This window comes from Scomber japonicus, chromosome 17 (genome assembly GCF_027409825.1).
Source record: "Scomber japonicus isolate fScoJap1 chromosome 17, fScoJap1.pri, whole genome shotgun sequence".
NCBI lineage: Eukaryota > Metazoa > Chordata > Actinopteri > Scombriformes > Scombridae > Scomber > Scomber japonicus.
The window spans coordinates 14,963,384-14,987,623 of NC_070594.1; the positions used below are offsets into that span (position 1 = coordinate 14,963,384).

The 24,240-nt window shown below is 38.7% G+C and overlaps 1 protein-coding gene across 1 annotated transcript; it reads left to right on the forward strand.

Annotated features, from left to right (window-relative positions):
* Nucleotides 1-316: 316 nt before the first annotated feature.
* coq8aa (coenzyme Q8A, genome duplicate a) lies at nucleotides 317-18,103 on the forward strand. The gene is made up of 17 exons (XM_053337498.1): nucleotides 317-543; nucleotides 5,112-5,211; nucleotides 5,669-5,748; nucleotides 5,891-6,153; nucleotides 6,244-6,439; nucleotides 6,547-6,613; nucleotides 9,122-9,199; nucleotides 10,127-10,255; nucleotides 12,051-12,136; nucleotides 12,431-12,571; nucleotides 13,220-13,301; nucleotides 13,722-13,815; nucleotides 13,966-14,107; nucleotides 15,005-15,112; nucleotides 15,228-15,293; nucleotides 15,777-15,863; nucleotides 17,002-18,103. Exons 2-17 carry the CDS (start codon nucleotides 5,118-5,120, stop codon nucleotides 17,290-17,292), a joined length of 2,004 nt encoding a protein of 667 aa, XP_053193473.1. The 5' UTR covers nucleotides 317-543; nucleotides 5,112-5,117; the 3' UTR covers nucleotides 17,293-18,103.
* Nucleotides 18,104-24,240: the final 6,137 nt, after the last annotated feature.

Sequence of the window (24,240 nt, forward strand, 5' to 3'; positions counted from 1 at the left end):
TTGAAGGTGTTTTCATGAATCCAGATGGGAAGAAATGGAAACTGCAATAGAAAACAAGGTGCATACAGGGCTAATCACTACTCGCATACATTCAAAAACTATATTTAACTTAATTATTACAATGCAGTTCAAGAACGTACAATTGTATGAAGGCGGTTGTGCAAACTGTGCATGTCTGTCTACAAAAACAAGAGCTTGTGTATGCTACAAACAGCAGGGGGGGTCAGATGAGTGGGTTGTGTTAATGCGCGGCTCTGGCTGCTCTGTGAAGTTGGTAAATAAGGTTTGACCTCGTGGTGGGGAGGGCGAGAGACAAACTGGATTAAACGCTGTCAGGAGCAGCAGCTGCAAGAGGAAGAGAGCGACCAACAATCTACCTGCAGCACATGCTGCAACGTAATTGTGTCCTGTTAAAAAACAAGAAGAAGGAGAAAAAAAGGATGGGCATTTGATGTAATATCTTTGCTAAACAAAGAGTAATTGTCCTTACAATTGACCTTCCAAACAGAGTTCAAGAAACAAGGCTCTGCACGACATCGGCTGGTGAGTATTCTGCGAAAGAACGATCATGCATTAGCTAACTGTCATTATTTTGGTCTTGTTTATCTTTGCTTTGACCTCAGATTGGTTCCGCATGCTGGTTAAATCCTCTGCAGACAGCGTGCTGACGCGCCCTGCGTCCATGGCTGCTCCTGCTTCACCCACCAGCCAACGCAGCAACCACTCAATTACCCGAAAAGTATTTCAGCTGCTGGTACACTCCAGTCTGTTTTGTAGAAGCCGTGAGGTTTTAAGTTTGAACAATTATCAGTCAGCATCGGGGCACGAGCTTGTTATTGTAGCCGCCCACGAGGAAGTTAATAATAAACGCAGATTTTAAATGTGCCACAAAGCTGTTAGCACATATGTGAAATTAGTCATTTTGGAGGATTTTTGTGACATAGGTCTGTATAAAATTGCAACTGAATGCATCTGGTTTAGAAGTGTGTGTGTGAATGTAATGTAGCTGTACAATGTAAACGGACTGTTTTTACTGACGGTCAGTCAACTAAACTTAACCTGAAATCACTGTTAAACAGTGTCATACTAACTAACTAAATATGAGTAATATGTACCACCAGCAGAGTATCCTTCGTGTGAGTATCTGACCAGGAATAACTTTATTGGCAAACTCAGTCAACAAGTCAAATGCAGTTCAAAGTACAAGTAAAGGATGGCAAATATAACACTAATCACACCAAAAATGAAGATGCAAAAGAGTTGTAGAGCTGAAATGGATACAGTGTTAAAGTAACATACCTGTGGTGTTTCTGTAATGTCATTTGTTATTAATCATAAGCCAACATGCACCAATGCTGATATGTTTATAAATAGCAACTATCAACCAGTATATCATCTGGGCTGATTTATTGCTTAATATTATACTTGAGGCAATCTATCATCCTGTTTGCAAGTATGGGAAGTATGTAGATAATCTGAATTTTAGTTTTTACATTTGGATGTGAGACAGTCAGTTATGAAAGTACAGGTTCAACACCTTTACAATAACTGAGAACAAGACTGTGTAGAATAACTTTTTCAGATTGAACATTTTGTTCTCCTTGTCAATACAATATATCTGAATGCACTGTATTATTATCTGAGAATAATATATGTGCCACCCATGTATTATGCATTTAGACTACAGATTACAGTACAGTACCAATCATGAATTTAGTTCAGGTTTTGGCCAACGTTTTTTGGTACTTGGGTAAAATACTCAAAGACACGCCCTCTCCTTTTTTTTGTAGTCTTGTAGGATATGTGAGTTTGTTCACGTCTCCCCAGTTAATGGTGGTGACGTTGGTACTGTGGAGGATCACCACTGCTCAGTCAGAGGGGAAACATTTCCTACTTCTGGCTCAGGATCAGTAGTCAAGGGCAATGATGGGAGGTTGTCGGTAGGCCATGAGGTGTCCTAAACAACATTCATACACGCATGCTGATACAGACTGCAGGCTATTTCCATAGCAGTGAGTCAACAGCTTGTGGAGGCAGAGCAGTAGAGTCCAGACAACAGCTGAGGATTAGGTGTGTGCGTTCACTGTACAATACCATGCTTAATCACAGTGAGTGCGCTCTCACAAAAACACCTTGCAGTGATCTCATAACTGACCATACCTTCTCTTTTCTATGATTTGTCAACTTTTTAGACAGATTGTGACCCTCATGTGTCTTGGTGCTTGTATGCACGTAAAGACGGCACACACCCACATTGACTAATGGGAAGTTGCTCAATGGATTACATTTTGCAATGAACAGTAACTTCTCCCTGAGGGTCTCTGATTTAGCAAGTGAAATTTGTTAAATCGTTGTAGAACTGCGTTTTGATTGAAGTGTGTCTGTTACAGCTGTGCATGAGGCACAAGGTTTCATATTTTCTATGACAACTGACGTGCATTTTGAAGTTTTCCCTTGACCTTATTTTAATGGCCATGCAAGCGAAGTTGGTGGCATTTGTTTTCTATATATCATGGGGAAAAAGAAGTACATAATATATTTCACAATAAAAAGTTATTATATTATTCCTAGGTTGATAATTAAGAGCTGCATGCAGGGATGACAGGATGGTTAAGCCTGTAATTGAGGAGGATCTGTTGACAGTGGACTCCAGTCTTTTTGTGAGTGTCTTGGGTGCTTTACCAGACTGTTTTTAAATGAAGATACTCTGAATAACGGTTGTACACAACTGCAGAATGAGTCTGTGTTTCTAAGTTGTCTAAAGAAGAACATTCTCACATGGACTACTTAGAGATTCTGGATATCCTAATATCACGATATGATATAGTGTTGTCGTTCATTGGTTTTAAAGGCTGCATTACAGCAAAGTGATATATACTTTTTTCTACTTATCATACTGTTGTAACTATTTTGTTATTTGCCTTTACCCTCCTTGTCATAATTTCCACATTACTGATGACTATTTATCAAAAATGTCAGTGTGGAAACATTTTGTGAAAGCGTCAATAGTCATCCCTACAATATTGTTGCAATATTGATATGGAGATATTAGGTCAAAATATTGTGATGTTTATTTTTTGCACAGCTCTAGTCTGGCTTGTGTTTGAAAGTTGAATTTATTTATTTATTTATTTTCAGCTCTTACTTCCTGTATAAATGTCCAGCTTAGCAGGATTTTACTAGGTAGGGGTTGGGAGTAATGAATGGACTGTTTGTATAGCTTTATTTGGTTATACTATGCCTGAAAAACAACAACTTAACATAAAAATAAGGCACAGCTCAGTGCATGTAAATGTTTCTAAATAATAATTTTCCACATAAGATCTTGTTGTTGGTATTTTGTGCCAAAGTATACCCACTTGTCTTCTGCCACCATCTGAAAACACAGAGCTGCCCTGAAGGAGGACAGATGACCCAGTTACTGACTCGGTGTGTGTGTGTGTGTGTATGCCTGCTGCAGCACACACTCACATCGCTTTGACTCTTTCAGCACCAGCTTTTTCCATTGGCCTGAATCCCAGCTGAGCGGTGTTAAAGCACGTTGTCAACTAAACCGCACCTGTAACAAAAACACAGTAACAATTCATTTTATAACTGAGAGGAATGCAGTGGGAGCTGTGATTAGATAAATGTCAGAGATGAGAGGAATGAGATGACCTTTTATTTGTGTCCAAAATGGAGTTAACAGTGTATTCTAGCTGAAGTAAATGTGTGTGGGTGTGCGCCAACTATTACATTTTGTCATATTTGTAAAAGATACACCCAGATTATTTTTTGGAAAGGGATTGTGTAATATTTTTAGACAAATAAGCCTTTGTAGAAAACAGTCTCATAGTTGTATCAGCAGAGAGAAACGGAGAGAGAACCAAACACGTGCACCCACATTAGCTCGTGCACAGAAATAGCTGGAGCAGGCAACAGCCAGAAGCTCTCAAACATCGCCCTCTTAGTTGCAGTGACATTTTCAGATCTGGGCCTGGATCACATACACATACTTCCACAGCTGTCACACATGTACAGCATTCCCCTCACCTTTCTTATGTGTGTGTGTTTGTGTCACACACAGGGTATGGAAGTCATGAGTATTTTTAGATGAAGTATTAAAGTCATCTCAAGATGTGCATGTGTGTGCGTGTGCTTGTGAGTGTTCGCTGGCAGAGAAGTTTGTTGAAGACAGGTATTACTTCTCTTTCCATTTGTCCTCTCCTCCATGACATCACCCATTTTTTCATGGGCATGTGTTTTGAAGTCTTGAGTTTGCATTTTAACTGTCGCCATCTTGGATTTTTGGAGACAGAAATTACCATATTTGGGCAAGAGGGTGGAGCTGACCCCAAGCTGCTAGCTTGGTTAGCACAGTGCATTTGCAGTCTATGGTTGACTGTGACGATGCTACTGCTAAATGTTGCTCGCAAAAAGAAGGCTTAAAGATACTAAAACAAAATGTTCTCACCACAAAACAGAACATCCGACTCCTTAGAGGGTATTACAATACAACCAAGGGTTTTTAAGCAAAATGTTACAATTCATTTTCTTGAACTGAAAACACACTGAAATAGTGACAGCTACAGCTGTATCTATACTCTATGAATATGGGGTTATGTGATGATAACGTTATGTAACAAATGTCGCCGTGGTAGCAACTTGACTGTGACAGCACCCACTTCCCAATTGAAGCGGCCACATGCTTAATTTGCATAATTTCAAGCCATATTAAATTGTAATGGGTGAGTTAAAAAAAAAAGAAGAAAAATCTCTCCCTGTACAGTTTTCATGAACAACCATTTTTTGTACAAGGCTACAAACATGTTTATTTCTGCTGTAAAGTTGGGCATTTCAACATGGCGGCCTATGACTTACTTTTGGAGCCAGCCTCAAGTGGCCATTTGAGGAACTGCAGTTTTGACACTTCTGCATTGGCTTCATTTTTAAGGCCTGTAGGTTGCTGTTTATGGCCTCTCATTCTGTCTTTCCCTTTATTGTCAGTGTACAGCATGAACTTCTCTACCTTACCAGGTCTACTTTGTATGGAGATGTAACGTAATTGATGCATGTGTATTAATTGTTCTTCTTTCCTCCCCCTCTCTCTCTTTCTCTATCTCTATCTCTAGTCCATCATGGCAGGTGATATGATGTTATTGATGCGAGGCCTAGCTAAACTGAGCCAGGCGGTGATAGAAACTCAGGGCACCACCCTGCGCAATGGGGCAGGTGAGTTTTATGTTTACTTCTTAAATACTGTTTCCCTGGTTGATATTTATCCACAAGTCATTGTCACAATATGGAAATAAAACTTTCAGCATTTGTTTTTGGTTGAAAGACAAATGTTAGCAGGTTATTTTTATATGAAACACAAAATAATATACAAATATAATAGACTTCCATACATATAATAGACTTTAAATGGAAATGTTAGCATGGTTTGGTGGACTGATGCTAGAAAGCCGTTGTGGAGTGAGCAAAAATAGAGTTTTCTGTCAATGAAGTGTAATTTCATTGTAACTACATATGATACATTGACATCCAACCCTTTAAACATATAATGCATTTTCTTTCTATAGTTTTTTACTGTCAGACACTTATTATGAGAGCTAACATTGATATTCCTTTCTGTACAGTTAGTTTCCAGTGTACTGAAGAGCTAACAAGAGTCTTCTTTGGTATTTAGTTCCAGGTGTTGGTGCTGCTGTTCAAACTGTCCAATCAGCTGCTGAGCAAGGCCTCTCAGTCGCCATGATGAAAATGCAGGTATGTGTGCTTATGTGTATGTTTACTTATGTGAATTGGGAGTACAGAGTAGAAAGGAGTTGTATATTGCACTAAATAGCAAGAGCTATGAGTTAATATCTTTCTGTTTAGTAAGTTTTATTAATTTTTTTTTTCTGTTCAGGAGTTGTCTGGCCAACAGTCAGCCTCTTCCTCAGAGTCAGACTATGACTTTCCTAAGGATGACAGTGAGTTCTCAGCCTCAGAGTTTAGGGACGAAGGTGTGGACTATATGGCAGATCACAAAGGAAGCAGTGATGAGGGAGCCACCGAGCACAGCACAGCATCAGGGAGCCATGTCAATGGAAAACAGTCGTTGTTTGAGGGATACAAAGATCCTAGCAAACAGTTTAGCGGACAGACCAGATCTTACCATCAGGACTCCAGGTATGAAAAGTCTCTTCTTGAATTACAAACTGCAGCTTTCTCTGTTCTTTGGAGGATGGAAGGTAATCAGTTTTGCTTTCTTCGTGTCAGACGTTTCGTGGGAAATCATCATCTCTACAACCAAAATCTGAACAGACATGTATGGGGACAGATTCCCTATCAGCATTCAATCAGACAAGCCAGGAGCTATCATCAGGACCCGTCCACAGTTGGAGGGCTGACGGCCGAAGACATCGATAAAGCCAGGCAGACAAAGAGGGCTGATTCAAAACCACACAAACAGATGGTAGTTCTTGTTTTTCAGTTCCATTTCCCAAAAACACACACAAAAACATGTATGGAAACCACATACCTTTCTCAGAAATCAGTCTTGACTGCTTTGTCATCTTTTAGTTGAGCGAGAGAGCCAGAGAGAGGAAAGTTCCAGTGACCCGGCTCGGCAGGCTGGCCAACTTTGGAGGTAACACAGCTCTCTATTATTCTTTATTACTAGTCTGAATCTTCTGACTGTATCTGTAGTTATTTATTTCAGTTTGCAAGTGTACACCTCTCTCCGTCCCTCTCCTTCTTTCCGTTTGTCAATACAAAATAAAGCATTCTAGTAAATTGGACAGATAAGCCTTATTGGAACCTAGCCCTAAATTAATAATTGTGAAGAAAGAACATTAAGTTATTTCACTAGATAAGGAAAAAAGGATAAAATCATCAGTAAATGGTTTCTCCTAGATTGTGCTGGTAATAAGACTGTTTTGGTGGATATGCAAATCAGAGATTAAAAAATAAATAAAAAAATAATCAAAACAAATTAACAGAAAAGGAGGGGGAAAAAATGATAATGACTCAGTTATTACATAAAAAGGACACTTACTGTTTACATAATGTTGATGAGTAATATTCAACCACTACATCGCATCATGTAACTAGTTAAGTACATTTCTAATAATATGTAATGTTACACGAAATTAAATTAGTTGAGGATTTGGAAAGTTATCTTAACCTTGTAATCTTCAATCTGACTGCCCCCCCCTCCTTTAAGCTGGGGTCACTAGATTCAGGTCACTGGTTATGTCACTGGATGATCCTCTCAAGGTCTCTGCAGTGATTATAATGAATAATAAATGTACAACAAGGCCCTTTAATTATAGGAAAACCAGCAGTTGTAATTTATTCATGTCACCTTATATTTTGTGGTTATTATTTATCTAATTAACAGGATGTTATGCCCAACACACGCGTAACAAGTATTATCTGAACAGGATGTTTTTTCACAGCATAAAAATGTTCACACAAGCTTAGTGAAACGTTCACAACCAGCATAAGGTGTCATTTTAATGTGACGCACCAGAGCTTTTAGATCAGCAGCTTTTAACTTCATGACAGCCGGTTGATGGATACGTTAACAGGTGGGAAAAAGTGGGACATAGAAACTCGAAGCACATAGTGAGGAAATGCATAACTGTTTATCACTGCATACTCAAAAACAGATGAGTCAGGCTGGACCGCCAACCCAAACATATGCAGCAAAATATAGCTGCAGCTCATACCAAACAACAAGGAGTTATACAGGCTAAGGGCAGAGCTGAGGTGATTGTGCATGTTGACAGTTGTAACATTTAGAAGGTGTCAGATAGGAGAGAGGAGGAGATTGGGTGAAAGAATGTGGCCTCGGTTTGTCCTTCATTCAAAGTGATTCGTATTCCTTAAATCTGTTAGTGTGTTTTCTGGCAATAGAGTACAACAACCTTGCTTAAGGGTCTCCATGCCTCCAAATTTTAGCTGAGCTGTTAATTTCCATTTATCTGGTTCTGAATACCACTTGATGGAAAGAGAACCGTCTTTAAAAAGTCTTTTAAAGCTTGTAAGTAATGTCCAGCAGCCACTCTGTGAAAACATGGCTGTCTCAAATGACAGACAGACGCTTGTGCTTGATCTGGAAAAATTTCTGTCGCTCAGAGATTCAGCAAGTAATGCTGACCTCTGTTTGGCAGTGAGTTTGTATATTTATATACATAGAGTGACACGATGGTGGCTCATCTGCTGTGCAAGTGTATATGTGTGCAAGTTGCTGTCAGCTGCACTTTGGACAAACACAGTAAGATGACATAGCACGCGGGGCAGGGAAAAATAAGATCATACTTTGTCAGGTTATACAAGGGAACACACACACACACACACACAGACACACATAGACCGAACAAAGCCGCCAGCACATTTTTTCAGAAAGTGTGGCACACTGCCTCGCTCCCTCAGTGCCAGCGTGTCTTCAACAAGCTTTAGAAAGATGAAAAAATGCTTAGTCAACTTGTATCCAGGACACAGAGCCACACTGTCTTGATTTGTCTATCTACTGTTGCATCTCACTTTTGTCGCTTCAGAGAACCGCTGACTAACCGATTATGTAATGCTGAGTTATGTAAGAGCCCGGGCTCTGAGGATCTCTCTTGTAAACAGCCCACAACTCGTGCAGTCTTGCCCTTTCTTTTCCCTTTTCAGCTAGAATATTTACTTCAGGCAGTGTTTCATCAGATTAATTGCTATGTGATTTAAATTCCAGCTACCTTGTCTGTACAGCCAACATGGAGCTGTTACAGTTCTGTATAGCACAGTGCAGAGTCAATCAGTGTTTATCTTTTATTTGTCTGACATTATCTGCAGCATATGTTATTTTGATGCATGTGATATTCTGCAGAGATAACAGATGACTTCACATATAGACATTAATTTCTGCACACAAAGAAACATGAATGTCCCATCTCGATACATTCACACACTGACTGACTGACTCACTGAATGGATGTTTTTAAAGTCTCACTGTGCAGCTGTTCCTTTGTGTTCTTGTCACATTACTCCCAAATATTCAACATTTTACAACTTATAATGTCCTGCTACATGGTGAGCACATTGGTACATTAGTGTTTTTACAATATTCCCTAATTGTGTTGTTGGTCTGTATGTGTTTTTGCACCAGGTTTAGCTGTAGGTTTGGGCTTCGGAGCACTGGCAGAAGTCGCTAAAAAGACCATGAGACAAAATGATGCTGCTGCAGGTAAAACACAAACTCAAACACTACTCCAGCCTACATACAATGAGTGGCTTTTACTTATTTTGCTGGGTATATCAGAAATACACAGCAAGGTTTACTGTTAGTTTTTGGAATATACAAGTATGATTATTTCTGTTTAGTATTAAAACATGTGTTGCTTAGATAATAGTTGTTTCTTTCTAAGTGCACTGAAATATATTTGTATTTATAGGAAATGCTAGGATCAGCATATAAATAAATACTTTTGTACCTGCAAGGACACACACAGACGATTTTGCAACACCTCCTGTTGAATAGCACTATTATTCAAGATGTTTGCAGAACCCTCCTTCATGCATGTTGTAACATGTAGTCAAATAGCCCACAAGCATTTACTAGGTGCTTTTTATATGCCTCCCACACAAACTTGCCACCTAAACAGACATTCCTGTTCTCCACTGTCAGCCTGATAATCCAAAAAACAGAGCTAAGCTTAAACAGAGCGTATGGGCGTAAATCGGTGTCATTTGTGCATCTGCTTGTCAGTGTTTATCTGCGTGTGTGCTTTAATCCAGCAGGGACACTCTGAACACACTCACAAGCAAATCTCTGTTAAAGCCCCTGAAGTCTGCTTCAGACACACTGAAACACTACCTGACGACCTACTGACACATATACGCACAGAAACTTACTGTGGTACATACGTAAGCACATGCACAGACTGTATTTGAACCTGAACCTAAAGCTGCTGATCTGGATTTTGATTAATGCTAAATGACTTTACCTCTACATGAAACAGAAAAAGGTTGTTTTCAATGTCACATCACCCAGGTGAGATCACAGCGACTCTGAAGATTTAGCCAGACAGTGCTTTTAAAGCCGGCATTTATGTAACATAAACCATTTTGTATGAAAACCAAATTGTTTGTGCTTGTTTTTGTGCTGCTGCAGGTGAAAATAAAAAGTCTGTTCTGGAGTCTAGCCCGTTTCTTTCCGAAGCCAATGCTGAACGCATTGTTCGAACTTTGTGCAAAGTCAGAGGAGCTGCGTTAAAACTCGGACAGATGCTCAGTATTCAAGGTGAGTGACAAAAACACACACATGCACAAATAAAAGAAGTGGGCAATTTAAGTGAGGGGACGGTGGGAGTCTCGGTTTAAAAGAGAGATTAGAGTCAAAGTGGAAACAAATGAAAGAGTGAGGGGGAGAGAGGAAATGCAGATGAAGCATCAGTTCATTAATGTACAGTATGTTACTGTAAAGCAGCTGAGTTTCTTACTTTGATATAGTGCAGCAACAGTCTTGAAATGCCAAGCATCCAATGAGGAAGCACAGTCCAAAAACCTGCCACCAGCTGTGAAGGCCAGAAGCCCTCATGTATAATTATACCGTGCTCTATTCCTGCACTGTGTTTTCAAGCAGAAACCATACAGCACTTCAAACCCTGTATCACAATCAGCTGTCTACAAAGAAAGCTGGTTGTTGCCGGTCAGTGAAGGTTAGAGTGTGTCAACTTTTTTAGTGCCAGTAAGCTGCAGTTGATTTACTAAGAACAGATACAGTTTTTTCCTGATGCTACAGGTTTTGGTGAGCTGGTGATTGATTGTTTCCCTTATTCTGTGTAAATCACACAGATAGTTTTTTAAAGTGTAATTTAAGTTATTGTTTGTTTGCATTGCTGAGCATACTGTACAACACATTATGCAACAGGTGAAGGTAAAGATGGGAAGGCTAGCAGCAGTAAACATCATGGTACAGGGCTAGTGCAGCAGAGTCGGGTAACATTTTTGTTTATCGCTGTTGGCTCCGCTGCCTGACTTTGGCGGATGACCTTTGTCCCTTGGCATTCATACTCTGAGTTCATAGACAAACCTTACACAGACATTACAGTGCAATAAATGTGACAAAACACACAAAAACACTAGTAGAGGGTAAAAGGACATTGGCTGCACTGCTTTGATATCATGTTTGATAATCAGGTTTCAGCATAGTGGATTGACCATATGTGTTTGTGTGTGTGATTATTTGCAGTACTGGCACAGCTTTACTCTTGCTCTTTGAGGCGATGAAAGTTGATTCTTAAATAGAAGACAAAAGGGGCGACACACGACCTCACTGCTCTTCCGACATAGGGTGAAATGGCCAACAGTTGAAAAACACTTTTATTATAAGCACTTCTGAGAACACACTGAAACATGGCTGTAAATCTAGAGGCTAAAAATCCTTCAGTGGTCTTCAACAGGCACTGCTGACATTTATCTGTCACGGCAGGAAGGCAGTGGTGTGTTGTTTTCAAATAGACCAGATGATTGTGCATCCAACCATTGTCCCTTTAGCAGGTGACCAAAATAGTTTAAACCTTGAGAGGTCTGAAACTATTTTAAATCTGACAATATAGTTTGCAATTTTAATATTTTTAGTTTGTTTTCGTATGACACTATTTAAGGATAGACTTTTGATGAGATATGATTTCACTTCACTTTAGACTGATACTCTTAGTTATTAGGCCAAAGTGGACAGCTTTGCATATCAATAAATAAGACTGCTTTATTTCATTATCTGATTTTTGTTAGCAATATGATGCTACTAGTATCATAGTATTTGGTACCAGATCATTTACAGATCATTTACAAATTGATGTACACTGTATTGATTGATATATAATATAAGATTACACATGATAGATGATTGTAATTACCTTCTCAATAAGTTTGAAGTTACCTTCCGAGATAAAACATCAGAAAGGGTTACTGTGCTATTTAAGTATCAGTCTCTTTTTGTGTTAATGTTTGTATAAAAAATGAATTTGTTTGTACAGAGTGGAAATAAATTCCAAGTTCTGATATATTCATTATATAACCTTCTACTTTTTCAGACGATGCATTCATCAACCCTCAACTCGCCAAAATCTTTGAGCGTGTGAGACAGAGTGCTGACTTCATGCCAATCAAACAAATGACGGTAAGGATTGTTTTCTTTCACAATTAGCAGTTGTCATTCGATAAACACTGCTGCAGGATTTTATTATATAATTCAATGTACAGTATTATTGAGCATTATTATTATTATAATTGAGCTCACTGAATTTATGTTACACTACTAAAGTCTTTCACTAAAGCTGGACTGTTGATGCTGTTGTTAGACAATATTACAAAAACATCTGACTTGAATCCAAGTTGGGTCAGGCTAGGAAAAAAAACAGATACAACACCTGTTAATTTACACTCTTGTGTTCATGTGTGTGACCGTCTACAGAAAGCATTAAACAGTGACTTGGGTAATAATTGGAGAGACAAGCTTGAATCCTTTGAAGATCGTCCGTTCGCAGCAGCGTCCATTGGCCAAGTTCACCTGGCTAAGATGAAGGACGGCAGGGAGGTGGCCATGAAAATACAGGTAGGCCTTGTGTGTGTGTGTGTGTGTGTGTGTGTGTGTGTGTGTGTGTGTGTGTGTGTGTGTGTGTGTGTGTGTGTGTGTGTGTGTGTGTGTGTGTGTGTGTGTGTGTGTGTGTGTGTGTGTGTGTGTGTGTATATACACAGTACATTCTCATGTTATGAAGGCAAACACTGTCAGTGGAGAGTGTCACATTTGTTTTTCTCCCTTTTGCTCAAACACACTTGAAGAGAGAAACCACACAGAATCTGATCGCTGTGGTCTATTTACAGACTTTGTTTACATGCCAGAACAGAGTCAAATCAGATGCATGTGGTTTCTCTCTTTGAGCAACATCTAAGCAAATGTTATTTTATGCCTTCATAGTATTTATCTGTCTAATTGCCGTCTCAGTTATTAAAAATAAATCTTTTTAGATTTTATGAAGGATATGGAAGTAAAATTGAATATAGTTATAAATGATAATTGTATTCCTGATGAAAGCTTATGATTTCAATATACTGTAAAGTCTTTTAGAACAACCTTCAAGTGAGATTAGTAACAAAATGCTAAAAATGTTTTTATTACTTTTAAATTATTTGACTAAACTACTTTTGATTACATTTATTTATTTTTTCCTTCCCTCTTCTTCTGTGGTCTGTCTATCTGCAGTATCCTGGTGTGGCTCAGAGTATCAATAGTGACGTCAACAACCTGATGACAGTGCTAAATATGAGCAATGCCCTACCTGAAGGTACACTGAAAGAAACTCATAGTCACAAATGTTCACCTTCACATTTCTACACACACACACACACACACACACTCAATTTACTTTCAGTTTATTATTGTTTGTCTCTTTCTCTTTGGTTCTCTTGCACGTCTCCATCTACTCCAGTTTCTTTGTCCCGTACACTTATTCAACTACTTCCACCTGTTCTGCTAACACTCAATTTCATATCAGGCGACATCCAATCAGTGGCAAGTTTATCCCAACGTCACATCCGTGACACAAGCGTGAATAAAGATAATGAAGCGATGATCCAAAAACTGAAATTTATGATCAAGCTGCGCGATAGCAGTGATTCAATCGATTTTTTTCATGTCAGAGGCTTTTGGTGTGAACGCAGCTTTACACTGTCTCCCATCTGTTTGTGTCTTTCTGTGTCTTTAGGTCTGTTTCCAGAGCACATGATAGATGTGATGAGAAGAGAGCTAGCACTGGAGTGTGACTATATCAGAGAAGCCCGGTGTGCAAAGAAATTTAGGTGAGCTATATGTTGCAAGTATCCGAGTGTGTCAACCACAATCTAGAAAGTTTTTTTTTCCTGTTGCCAGTCAACTAGATGGATTTGATAGTATGGATTACCCTCCTTATCTCCTTTATGTATTTGTATCTATTCATCTGTCTGATCCAGGGAGCTATTGAAGGACCATCCATTCTTCTATGTGCCAGAGGTGATCGATGAGCTGAGCGGCAGCCATGTTCTGACCACTGAGCTTGTCCCTGGGTTTCCCCTGGACCAGGCGGAGAATCTCTCACAGGAGCTGAAGGAAGAGGTGTGACTAATGGACGAATTGATAGAAATGTAACTGACCTAATGTGTGCTGTGAGCTGGGAAGAAAGACACAAGTATATGAGTTCAGAAGCATGGGAGATGAATTAAGGTTACTTCAAAGAACTTTTAAATGGTTTTTAAAAATGGTCTCATGATGCCTCTATACAGTATGACCCACATAAGCAAACAAGACCATCAGTGAGAAGTTTGACTATTTCAATATTGATATTCTAAGTGCGTGCCACTGGGTCATTTTCCCTGTGAAATCAGACAAAGCGATTTATAGCACGCAGATTGAAAAAGCCTTTGTTTACATTACATTGTACCATGAGGGAACACAAATACATAACTCCAATGAGTGGTGGACTTATATCGTTGTTAAAAGTAGTTAGACCTGTTATCGACTTCCTAATTAATTTTAAAAGAGATGAGAGAGAGCATGAGTGAACAGGGAGAGAGAAAAAAGAGAGAGAGCAGCGGTGGTCAAATGAACTAGAGTTATTAACCTTAAATAGCCACAAATAGAATCATTACCTCATGGTACCTAGTGCTCATGGGAAATAGTCTTCACTCTGGGAAAGCACTACCACTTTTGTCCACAGGGGCTGCAACACAAAATTAAAGTTCCTTGTACTAACTTTAATATATGGATAGCTGGAGGGACCTCTAGTGGCAGGAAAGGGAGCTGCATCTGCTCCCACCAGCTTTCTTCCCTTTGCTCTTGTTCCCTCCCACATATCCCTGCCCTCCTCAGCCCTTAATGTTTCTCCTGTCTTCCTAGTTGACCTCAGTGCATTGAATTTCAGTGGCAATTGGGGCTTTTGAAATGACCCAAATTACTATATTATTAACACTAGTGAGCAACCATAGGATTTATATAGCTTTGTGTCTGTTTCAGATCTGTGAGAACATCTTGTTGTTGTGCCTCAGAGAGCTGTTTGAGTTCAGGTTCATGCAGACGGACCCAAACTGGTCTAACTTCTTCTATGATCCACAGACGCACAAGGTGAGTCTCTCTTCGGTCTAAACAATAACAACAACTAATACTCAGAACAATGATAGGTCATTAAGATTTGAGAATAATGAAGGTCATAATTGATCATTGCTTTGTCTCTCTCTAGGTGGCACTGTTGGACTTTGGAGCCACCAGAGGATTTGATCTAAGTTTCACCGATCTCTACATAGAGGTAAGACCTATCAACTTTATTATCATGCAATTGCATGTATTCCATTATTACCACATAATAATGAATACCGAAAAAGGTTTATTTAAATTACAGCTTCACACAATTGAACCTGCTATCTTGTTAAATCTGTATTATCCATCCATACTCTCCTTAATTTGTAGTTTAATTTTGTATAAAACAATGATCAAAATTAATTATGTTTATTAATAGCTTAGAACAGATTGTTAGGTAACACAAAGCTTCAATTATTTATTAAAAAGTTGAGCAAAGCTTCAATTATTTATTAAAAAGTTGAGCAAACACTTTTGTTTTGTTGCAGAAGACCTTTTGTAATCTAAGGTGGAAACACACAGTAGTTTGTGTAATTTATAGTGTAACTTGTCCCACAATGAATCTTAGTTTTGAAAAGCATGCTGTTAAGTCAGAACCAACTTTTGGATAATGGAAACAATATTGACATTCATGACCTATCTGTGATTGTAGATCATCCGGTCAGCTGCTGTTGGTGACAGAGAAGGAGTTCTGAAGAAATCTATTGAGATGAAGTTCCTGACTGGGTACGAGTCCAAGGTAAACACCTCTTTGTATCTCTGTTTGCTTTATATCACAAACCATTAGGGGTGGAACGGTTCACAAAGCCCACGGTTCGGTTCATATCACAGTTTTGGGGTCACGGTTTTCGGTTCGGTTTGGTTAATGTTGTTCTTTTCTGAGTGGTTTTACACTTTCTTTCTCATATTTTTAGAATGGATGACGTCATCAAGGCAAGAGAGCAATACAGATTAATAAATAAAAATCCTTAGTAGTTTAACACTAACTAACAGTCATGTCTCAAGGAAACTTTTAAATTAATGCCTCAGACGAATTAACATTATTTTACACAGACTGACAGTGTGAACACAGGCTGGGGTCCAGGATTACCCCTGGAGAACTTATCCCAGGCTACATTATATAACCTATTTCAATAAGCACACTGCAGGATAAAAGAGAAAAACACCAAAGGAAACTGTTTTATTAATGCTGCTCAAATCCGCCTGTGGCATATGGAATGATGATAATAATAATAATAATAATAATAATAATAATAATCTCCTTAGGAGATCAAGGTCACACGTCAACATAAAATGGGATCATTTATTCATAACTGATCAACTGCCTTGCTAATAAAAAAAAGTCTATAGATATTTACTTTATAGAGATATTTTGGGTCTACAGATGTTTGTGTAGCCTACCATTTGTGTTATTGTGTAATTTGGCTGCTTTGCTATAATCAACCTGCATCTGGAGATGGTGAGGCTCTCTCAGGTCAGTAGCTGCCGATGTTCGTACTGTAGGAAAGCTCGGCACGGAGCAAAAGCCTCCATCCTTCATAGGTCCCACGTATAATAATGTAATGCCTCCATCCTTCATAGGTCCCATGTATAAAAATATAATGCCTCTGCCTCGTGCCAAATGAAAAAAAAAAAAAAAACTTCACTGGGTTACTGGCACGTTGCGCGTCATGAACCGAACAAACCAAACAATACACACATGCCCTGAACTGTGACAAGTGTACTGAACGGGACAGATTTTTTTAATGAACTGTTCCACCCCTGCAACCCATGGCTGTGAATTTTGGCATTGGCATACCCTGGAAAATGAGCTTGCTGAAAAAGGTCCATAAAAGTGCAGTTGGTCATGCAGTCTATCCTCCACTTTCCATGTTCAGGCGATGATGAACGCTCATGTGGATGCAGTGATGATCCTTGGTGAGGCCTTCGCTTCCCAAGAGCCTTTTGACTTTGGTTCCCAGTCCACCACAGAGAGAATCCACAACCTCATCCCTGTGATGCTCAGACATCGGCTAACCCCGCCTCCTGAGGAGACGTATTCGCTGCACCGCAAGATGGGCGGCTCGTTCCTCATCTGCTCCCGGCTGAATGCAAAGTTGAGATGCAAGGATATGTTCGAAACAACATATAAAAACTATTGGGAAGGCCGCACACCACCCTCTCTTTAAGCATGAGCCAGTTCCAAATATCAGGCGGTTTGATGGACAGGTCCTGGGGCCAACAGCAAGGTGGTGAAGTCGGGGTTTGACGCTGCAGAGCTGCAGATAAAACAGTTCAAGAAGAGGCCATGTAACCCTCCTTTAATTGTCATTGAGAACAAGCGTATCTTTCCTGTTATGGCATCCCACAACAATGAGGTTTTGAAAGGCACCTACACATATTTATATTCACCATTTCTTAGTTTGAAAGAGGGAGCAGCAGCACAGCCTTAGTACCGCTTTAAGGACAAACTCTTACCTATATATGGCCGTAACAGAGGACAGACTGAGAAGAAGTGGGAAGTAGATGTAAGCAGAGATAGAGAGAGAAAAAAGCCTTGTTTTGTTTAGGTGTAACATGAATGTAAAAGGGTAGGAATTTTATCTTTTCTCTTATGTTGTTTTGCTGTGTTTTGTTGAATTTGTTGATAATCATATTAACTCTCTGGTTGGCCAGAAATGTCGTTGGTGGTAACATGAGATGTTGATAGTATGAAGAAAGAGGACTGAACTTTTAATGTAAATCCAAAGTTATGAAATAATGGGGTTATTACTGTATATGGGCAATATCAGTCACAGTTAGTGTTGACCAACGTGTCTGGCTTTTATTGTTTTTGTCAACCTTCTCTCTGAATACTGAATGTTGTCAATGAAATTTGATTTTTCTACACATGAATAACTCAGACTTGTAAAGTTAGAAACCAGATAAAATGTAGCAATAAAAGACAGATTCACTGTTTAAGTCGAAATTTTGCCAAGCAATCAAGTTCAGATTCATTAGCTACAGTGATGAATGCTTTCATTTATCTGGTTGCTCTCAATAGCTTTTACTTTGAGTAGAAAGTTTGTTGTAGGTTCAAAAGATTTGTTTCAAGTGACCATGAACAAGACCTCCAGTATCTATATGTTTTAATGAACCTCAGGTTGAAGCATAGTTTTACCCAGTGTCTCTGGTAATAGACAGTTTTCTTCTTTTTGTCCTATCGACTGTTGTACCTGATTTTTTCCTTTAAACATATGGTACAGTCTTTCCATAATTCCAGCTGATAAATAACAAAAAAGTGAACACTGTGGCTCAGAATTTCAGTTTTAATTTGGTCTGAAATAACTAGACTCAGTTCTCTTAGTACCGCAGCCTGATTTGTAGTAAGCAATCGTAAAACGTGAAATGAAACCACATGGATCCTTGTTGCTCTCTTAAAGAAGATAAAGTCTGACAGCGACACTGGGCCTGTCATGAATGTTAATGAACTGCCGGGATGGAAGAGGCTCATGCTGATATCGCACAAGCCCGGCTTGTGGGCTCACCTCGCTCCCACAAGTCGGTAATCTCTCCACGCCTTCTTGGGTGCAAAATCCTCCGTCACCTGGCTGGTGTGTGTGAAAGTCCTCTGTACTCTGCTGTGTGAATACAGTTATAATGGTCTGGTTGGTGATTTGAAGCTGAAAGAAAAACAAAAAACTGAGGTGCCTGAAGTTGCCAGTGAGACTAGAAATCTTTTTCTTTATATTTCATATCAAGACTCGATTAAAGGTGGTTTAAATTTTCTAATAAAATGCATTCTTTACTAAAGATATTGTTTGGAAAAGAGTAAATGTTTGATCTATACTTGTAATGTGGCTCCTTGTGGTTTTGTGTGTGGTCTTAATACTTATGATCGTAGAAAAATGTGTCAGTGCTGCAGAAAAAACATAAATCTTAATGTATGCACTACCAGCTTTCAACCATGCATCCTAGCTATGAGGTTTTAATGTGTGTTTGGAAAGGGAAAAAGAGAACATACAGTAGTGAGAGAGAGTTAGAGTTTGCCTTCCTTATTTAGCAAGGCCTTGGCCAGGAGAGGAGGAAGTGGTAGAGAGCCTGGGAAAAATGTGCACACATACACACACACACACAAATATTCACCACATCTACACGTACGCACTTTAATATCCTGGCCAATGAATCGTGGCACTACTCACACGCAGACAAGCAAGTGGTGAGTGCATGTGGATAGATACTAACACACTCCTCTCCTCTCTTTCCTGCCATACTTTGAGTCGGTGCTTGTAAAATCCTACACACAAACCCCCCCACCACCACTTTCTTTCAGTTGCCTACAGCATGTTGTGATGCACCTCGACAGCCAGCAGGTGGCACTGTTGTCTTTCCAACCAGCGGAGCAATTGCTGAAATACTAAGCAAAGGTGAAGCATAACCAGTCGAAACCAGCCAAATAATCATATGAAACTCAGCTGGCTACATGCACTGTATGCCATGTAATGTAATTTCTGCTTCATTAGATTATATTCTATGAGCCGAGGTGAGAGAAATTAGAATGAGAGATGAGTACACAAAACAACAATGGTCATTCACTGGGTGCAAACTCATACTCATAGCAGATGCTTTATTCACATCTATGCTCACATACTCGAAACTGTACTTTTGAGGTTGTATAAACTAATTAATCTAAATATCCTGCATGAATTCTGTAGATTACTGGTGTGACAGACATAACATGAGTATACTTCACATTGCCAGGATTTATAGCTTCCCTAGAGCAATTTTATTAATTTGAGTCAAATGCCATCTGCTGTTTTCCCAGAGTAAATGTTCTAAAACTATTCCACTAACCACATTTGACTCCCAGCCGGCTCTCTGAGAGATATTGGCTGCCTTCAGAATATCTTAACCACGAGATCAGGTCTTAAATAGTTTAAAGGACATTTTCTTGTAAATACTTTGTGATTACTTTGTGATTACTTTGTGATATTTTATGAGCCCGGGCTGTTGACTCACTGACTGAGGTGGAAAATGGTTTCTAACTGGCATTGTCACTGCACTACATCTTGGTGACCTGAATGTGTTTTGACATTGCAACTTGCTGAGCAGAGATGGAAACAACTTAACTCTGGTTGTGTTTACACTGCTGAGAGGATGGTAGGGAGTGAAGGGTCAGAAAGACCAAGTGGTGACAAATCCTTATTTGGTGAGAGAGGACAGTCAGCAACTCTAAGCACAGTCCTTAAAGGCACTTGCACTTGCACTAACTTTACTGGTTTTTATTCAGTGTGATTTAAATTGTCTTCTTCATTTTCATTTTCATTTTCATCATCACCTCATGGGCATCCCTGGACAGACGGTTAGATGGGACTATTTTTTTAATATTGCTGTGGAAATGGAAACAGGTTTTTATAGAGTTTTAGTGAAACAGGACTCATGAAGTACACCTCTGTCCCTTCAAGCTAAAGGCCAGACCTCTCTCCCGCATTCAATCACCTGTGTCTACCTATATAATTAATGGGAATATGGGAAAAAATATCACATGATGTTATACTGTAGTTATATATTTAGTTGTTGATCACAAGTCAAGTCATAAATCTATTAGAACAGCATTTTTCAGAAAGCTAGACACTGGCAGCTACTGTGATCCCACAAGTTCACTAAACTCTTGGGGACAATAAAGTCTAAACTCTAATAGACTAGCATTTTTAAATTTCTCCTCCCCTCTAGACCCTCAGTCATCCCACTATACATGACCCTCATCCAACTGTCCATCAAATCAAACTATTTTGTATGTACCGTTCAAACAGCGAGGTCTTGTTAGTGAACTGACTTTAATTTAAGAAACCTGAACTGTGTGGAAGCAGAGCTGTGAAGTTGTTAAGACATGCCAGTTTTACTTGAGAGCTTGTCACTAAATGAGTCATTGTCAACTTGCTATTCACACTATCTGCTGATAGTACCTGAAATGGCACAAATGCTTCAAATATTCAAATTTCTTGCCAAATGAAGCTGAACTTGCCACATTACTGCAGATTGAGTCCAAACTAAGTTACTGAGGCTTCCTACTACTGTATCCTTAGGAAACGGGCCAGTTTATCATGTAGGCATGGAGCATTTTTATCTTACAGTCAGATAAAATATTATGGAATAAAGTTGAAGCTATTTAGGCAAAGAAGCTAGTGGCTAGTTTGACCCATTTTATGAAAGGTTAAATCGAATCATGCATGATCTCAAAATTAGGCCACTACAATTGCAATTTTCATGTTGTCATCTGTGCCAAACTCAGTACCCATACTATATACTATACAAAGTATATGTATTTGTGAGTTTGATGTGAATTCACACATTTATTTACATAAAGTGTGCAAATACAGATTCCTACATGGGTATGTGCTACTCTGTGATTGCAGAATATTTTGCCATGAAAAACAGTGACAGCAGCATTCCCCAGTTTCAAAGAGTAAACAATCTGCTCATGTCTCTCTGGCTGAGAGGATAAATCATTCACCCAGCTGGAGCGCAGGAAACAGGCTATTTCTCTCCTACCACACTGACTTCTGACGAATCCTTGAGGTTCTAGGTGTTTGTTTTGGTTACTGGAAACGAATATCTTCAGATGACTTTTGTTGTGATTTGGCACTATATAAATAAAGATTGATTGATTGTTTAATTGATCTACATACATATGCCCATAGATAACTGTGCCCAATGATTAAGACTAATTATGTTTCAAATTAAATTACAAATATGCACCACTCAGTCACAAGTAATAACAACCAAAACGTTTTTAATTGCAAGATTTTGCATCAGTCACCCCAAACAGCTTTAAATAAAAACCAATGTTGCAAAGTCACAGAATTAAGCTACAATCGTAGAGTTATTTATGTACTGTACTTGTTTGTGTGTTACTCTACACAGTCAGTTGACACCAAAAATGGGCATGCAGATTGCTGTAGATGGCAGTATGTTTAGTCTACAATCGAAAAGCCAGCACAACACCACCACATAAAAACAGTTAGTCAGTATTTCCCCCCCAAAACATAAATATGGGGAGTCGGTGTTTAAATCTGAAACTTCATTTTGATACAATGTCTGAATAACTGTTACTTAAGATCCCAAACAGAGAAATCAAACTCCAGCACCACTGCTACAAAAAAGACAGGTAGGGAGAACACTGGTCATTTGTACCATAAGGCATCATTATAACATTAGTATCATCATCTTTCCAACACAACACTGTACAACATATACATAGTCAAAACATAAAAAACATTGGTGTTGTTATCCAAAATACAGTAGTACTGTAATTAGCTAAGAAATCAAAGATCATTTAAACCTACTTGAATAATAATTAGGAAAAAACAAAAACCCACCAGAAGACAGTGAAATGAAAAAGAGAGTAACATCCCAGTATGAACAGGCTGTAACAAAGGTGTCATGAAATGTGATTTGTGTAGAGGCACGACCAATATGATTTTACCATAAATAGATCTATCTCCACATTTCTCCGGCAAGGCTGTATCACATGTGCTGGATCTGTCACAAATTACATCATGAGAGAAAAATGCATTTCAGTTACCATCAGTGTTGTATAGTTAATCCCTGCTGGGCTAGTTAAGTACTGCAATTGTTTTTGTTGCAGGCTCTTTGAACTTTGAAACTCTTGGATATTTTTCAAGAAAATAAGCCAATGATAGAGAGCTTGAGAGAGTTGATGTAGTATACAAGGCCTAGTTTAAATGTATTTCAAGGATGGTTCTGACTCTTCTTTTCATACATAATACTATTTTAAAACATTAGTTGTGCATTTCACTATGCAAAGTCACCCTTTACAGACCCTCCTACATTATAATCATTATATATATGTCAATATTGCACACTCAACTATGCTATATATTAATTATTTTTGTTAAGTTTAGGGGGGATCCATTGTATGAGCATATGGCTTCTTGACCTCTCCTGTCACATCCGTTTTATGTCCATCACCTGGTTTTATGTGTCTGTATATACAGTAAGTTTAAATAAAAACTAAACTATACAATCACACAAACACCCACAATGTACACACTCACATTTGGCTGTGTACTCAGCACAAAACAGTGAATTAAACAACCTCAGAGACTTTCTGATTTTAAGATAAATATCTCTACTGGAGTTCACGATGTCCTCTGTGAATTTTGGACTGACAGTAAAATAAATGTTTTTTTTTTAAAAGGCAAAGATTGCTGTTCAAACTATTACCCCAGTCACAAGCTGGAATGACATAACTGTAATTGTACCCTTGTATACAGATATGTTGAGATGTTAATTAGATGCAACACTATAATCACATGTGATTTACACATTTGAAAGGTACCAAAATTCAAATCAGATATAATTATCGGGAGGGATGAATCATTTTCCACACATTCATATAACTTCTATGATGCTCACATCATGTGAAAAGGTGTTTACCCACGAATCACTGCATGGAAAGAAAGATATTGCACCTACAAGGATAATTAATGGATCCCCAATTATTCATTATAGTTATCATTCAAACTTAATATAATGAATACCAGGTCTCTGAGGCATTTATAGAGAAGTTTGATCATAACACACTCCAGAGCCATTGCTTGAATAATCGCAAATTCTGAGAGTCTAATATAGTCGGGAGTCATTGTGATTACTTTAAATATGAATAATGTGTACAGCTCTGTTTATTTCTACAAGTAAACACAGTTTTTCCTGACATTTTAAAGAAGATGTAAGACCCTGAACAGTGAAAGTTTCACATTAGTGTCAATATTAAAGCACAAACTGTACTGGAAAAGAAATGAAAACAACCTGAAAATGAACAAAGTCAGTCTTATATCATTGACACAATCTAATAAATTAGTTTTGAGTGAAGTGGCAACTGAACCAAGCAGCTATTGGAAACACTGCTGTGATATTAAATGCATTATTTAAGCTGAATACACCTCTCATAGCAACATTGTAGATATTTGCTGAAATGGTCTTTTTTAGATTTCATGTAATTCCAACTGGACTCTGACAAAATTCACAAGCCAGGGATACAGAAATTGCTAACCAGTATGTGAGTTTTCTTACACCGTCATGCCAACATCCCTCATCCTTCATTTACTTAATCATATTATGTAACAAATAAGTAG

Excerpts from the sequence above, each read along its gene's own strand:
- coq8aa (XM_053337498.1), top strand. The coding sequence starts at position 5,118 with ATGGCAGGTGATATGATGTTATTGATGCGAGGCCTAGCTAAACTGAGC. Across the intron at positions 5,212-5,668 it reads CACCCTGCGCAATGGGGCAG|TTCCAGGTGTTGGTGCTGCT; the intron begins GTGAGTTTTATG and ends TTTGGTATTTAG. Across the intron at positions 14,108-15,004 it reads CACAGGAGCTGAAGGAAGAG|ATCTGTGAGAACATCTTGTT; the intron begins GTGTGACTAATG and ends TGTCTGTTTCAG.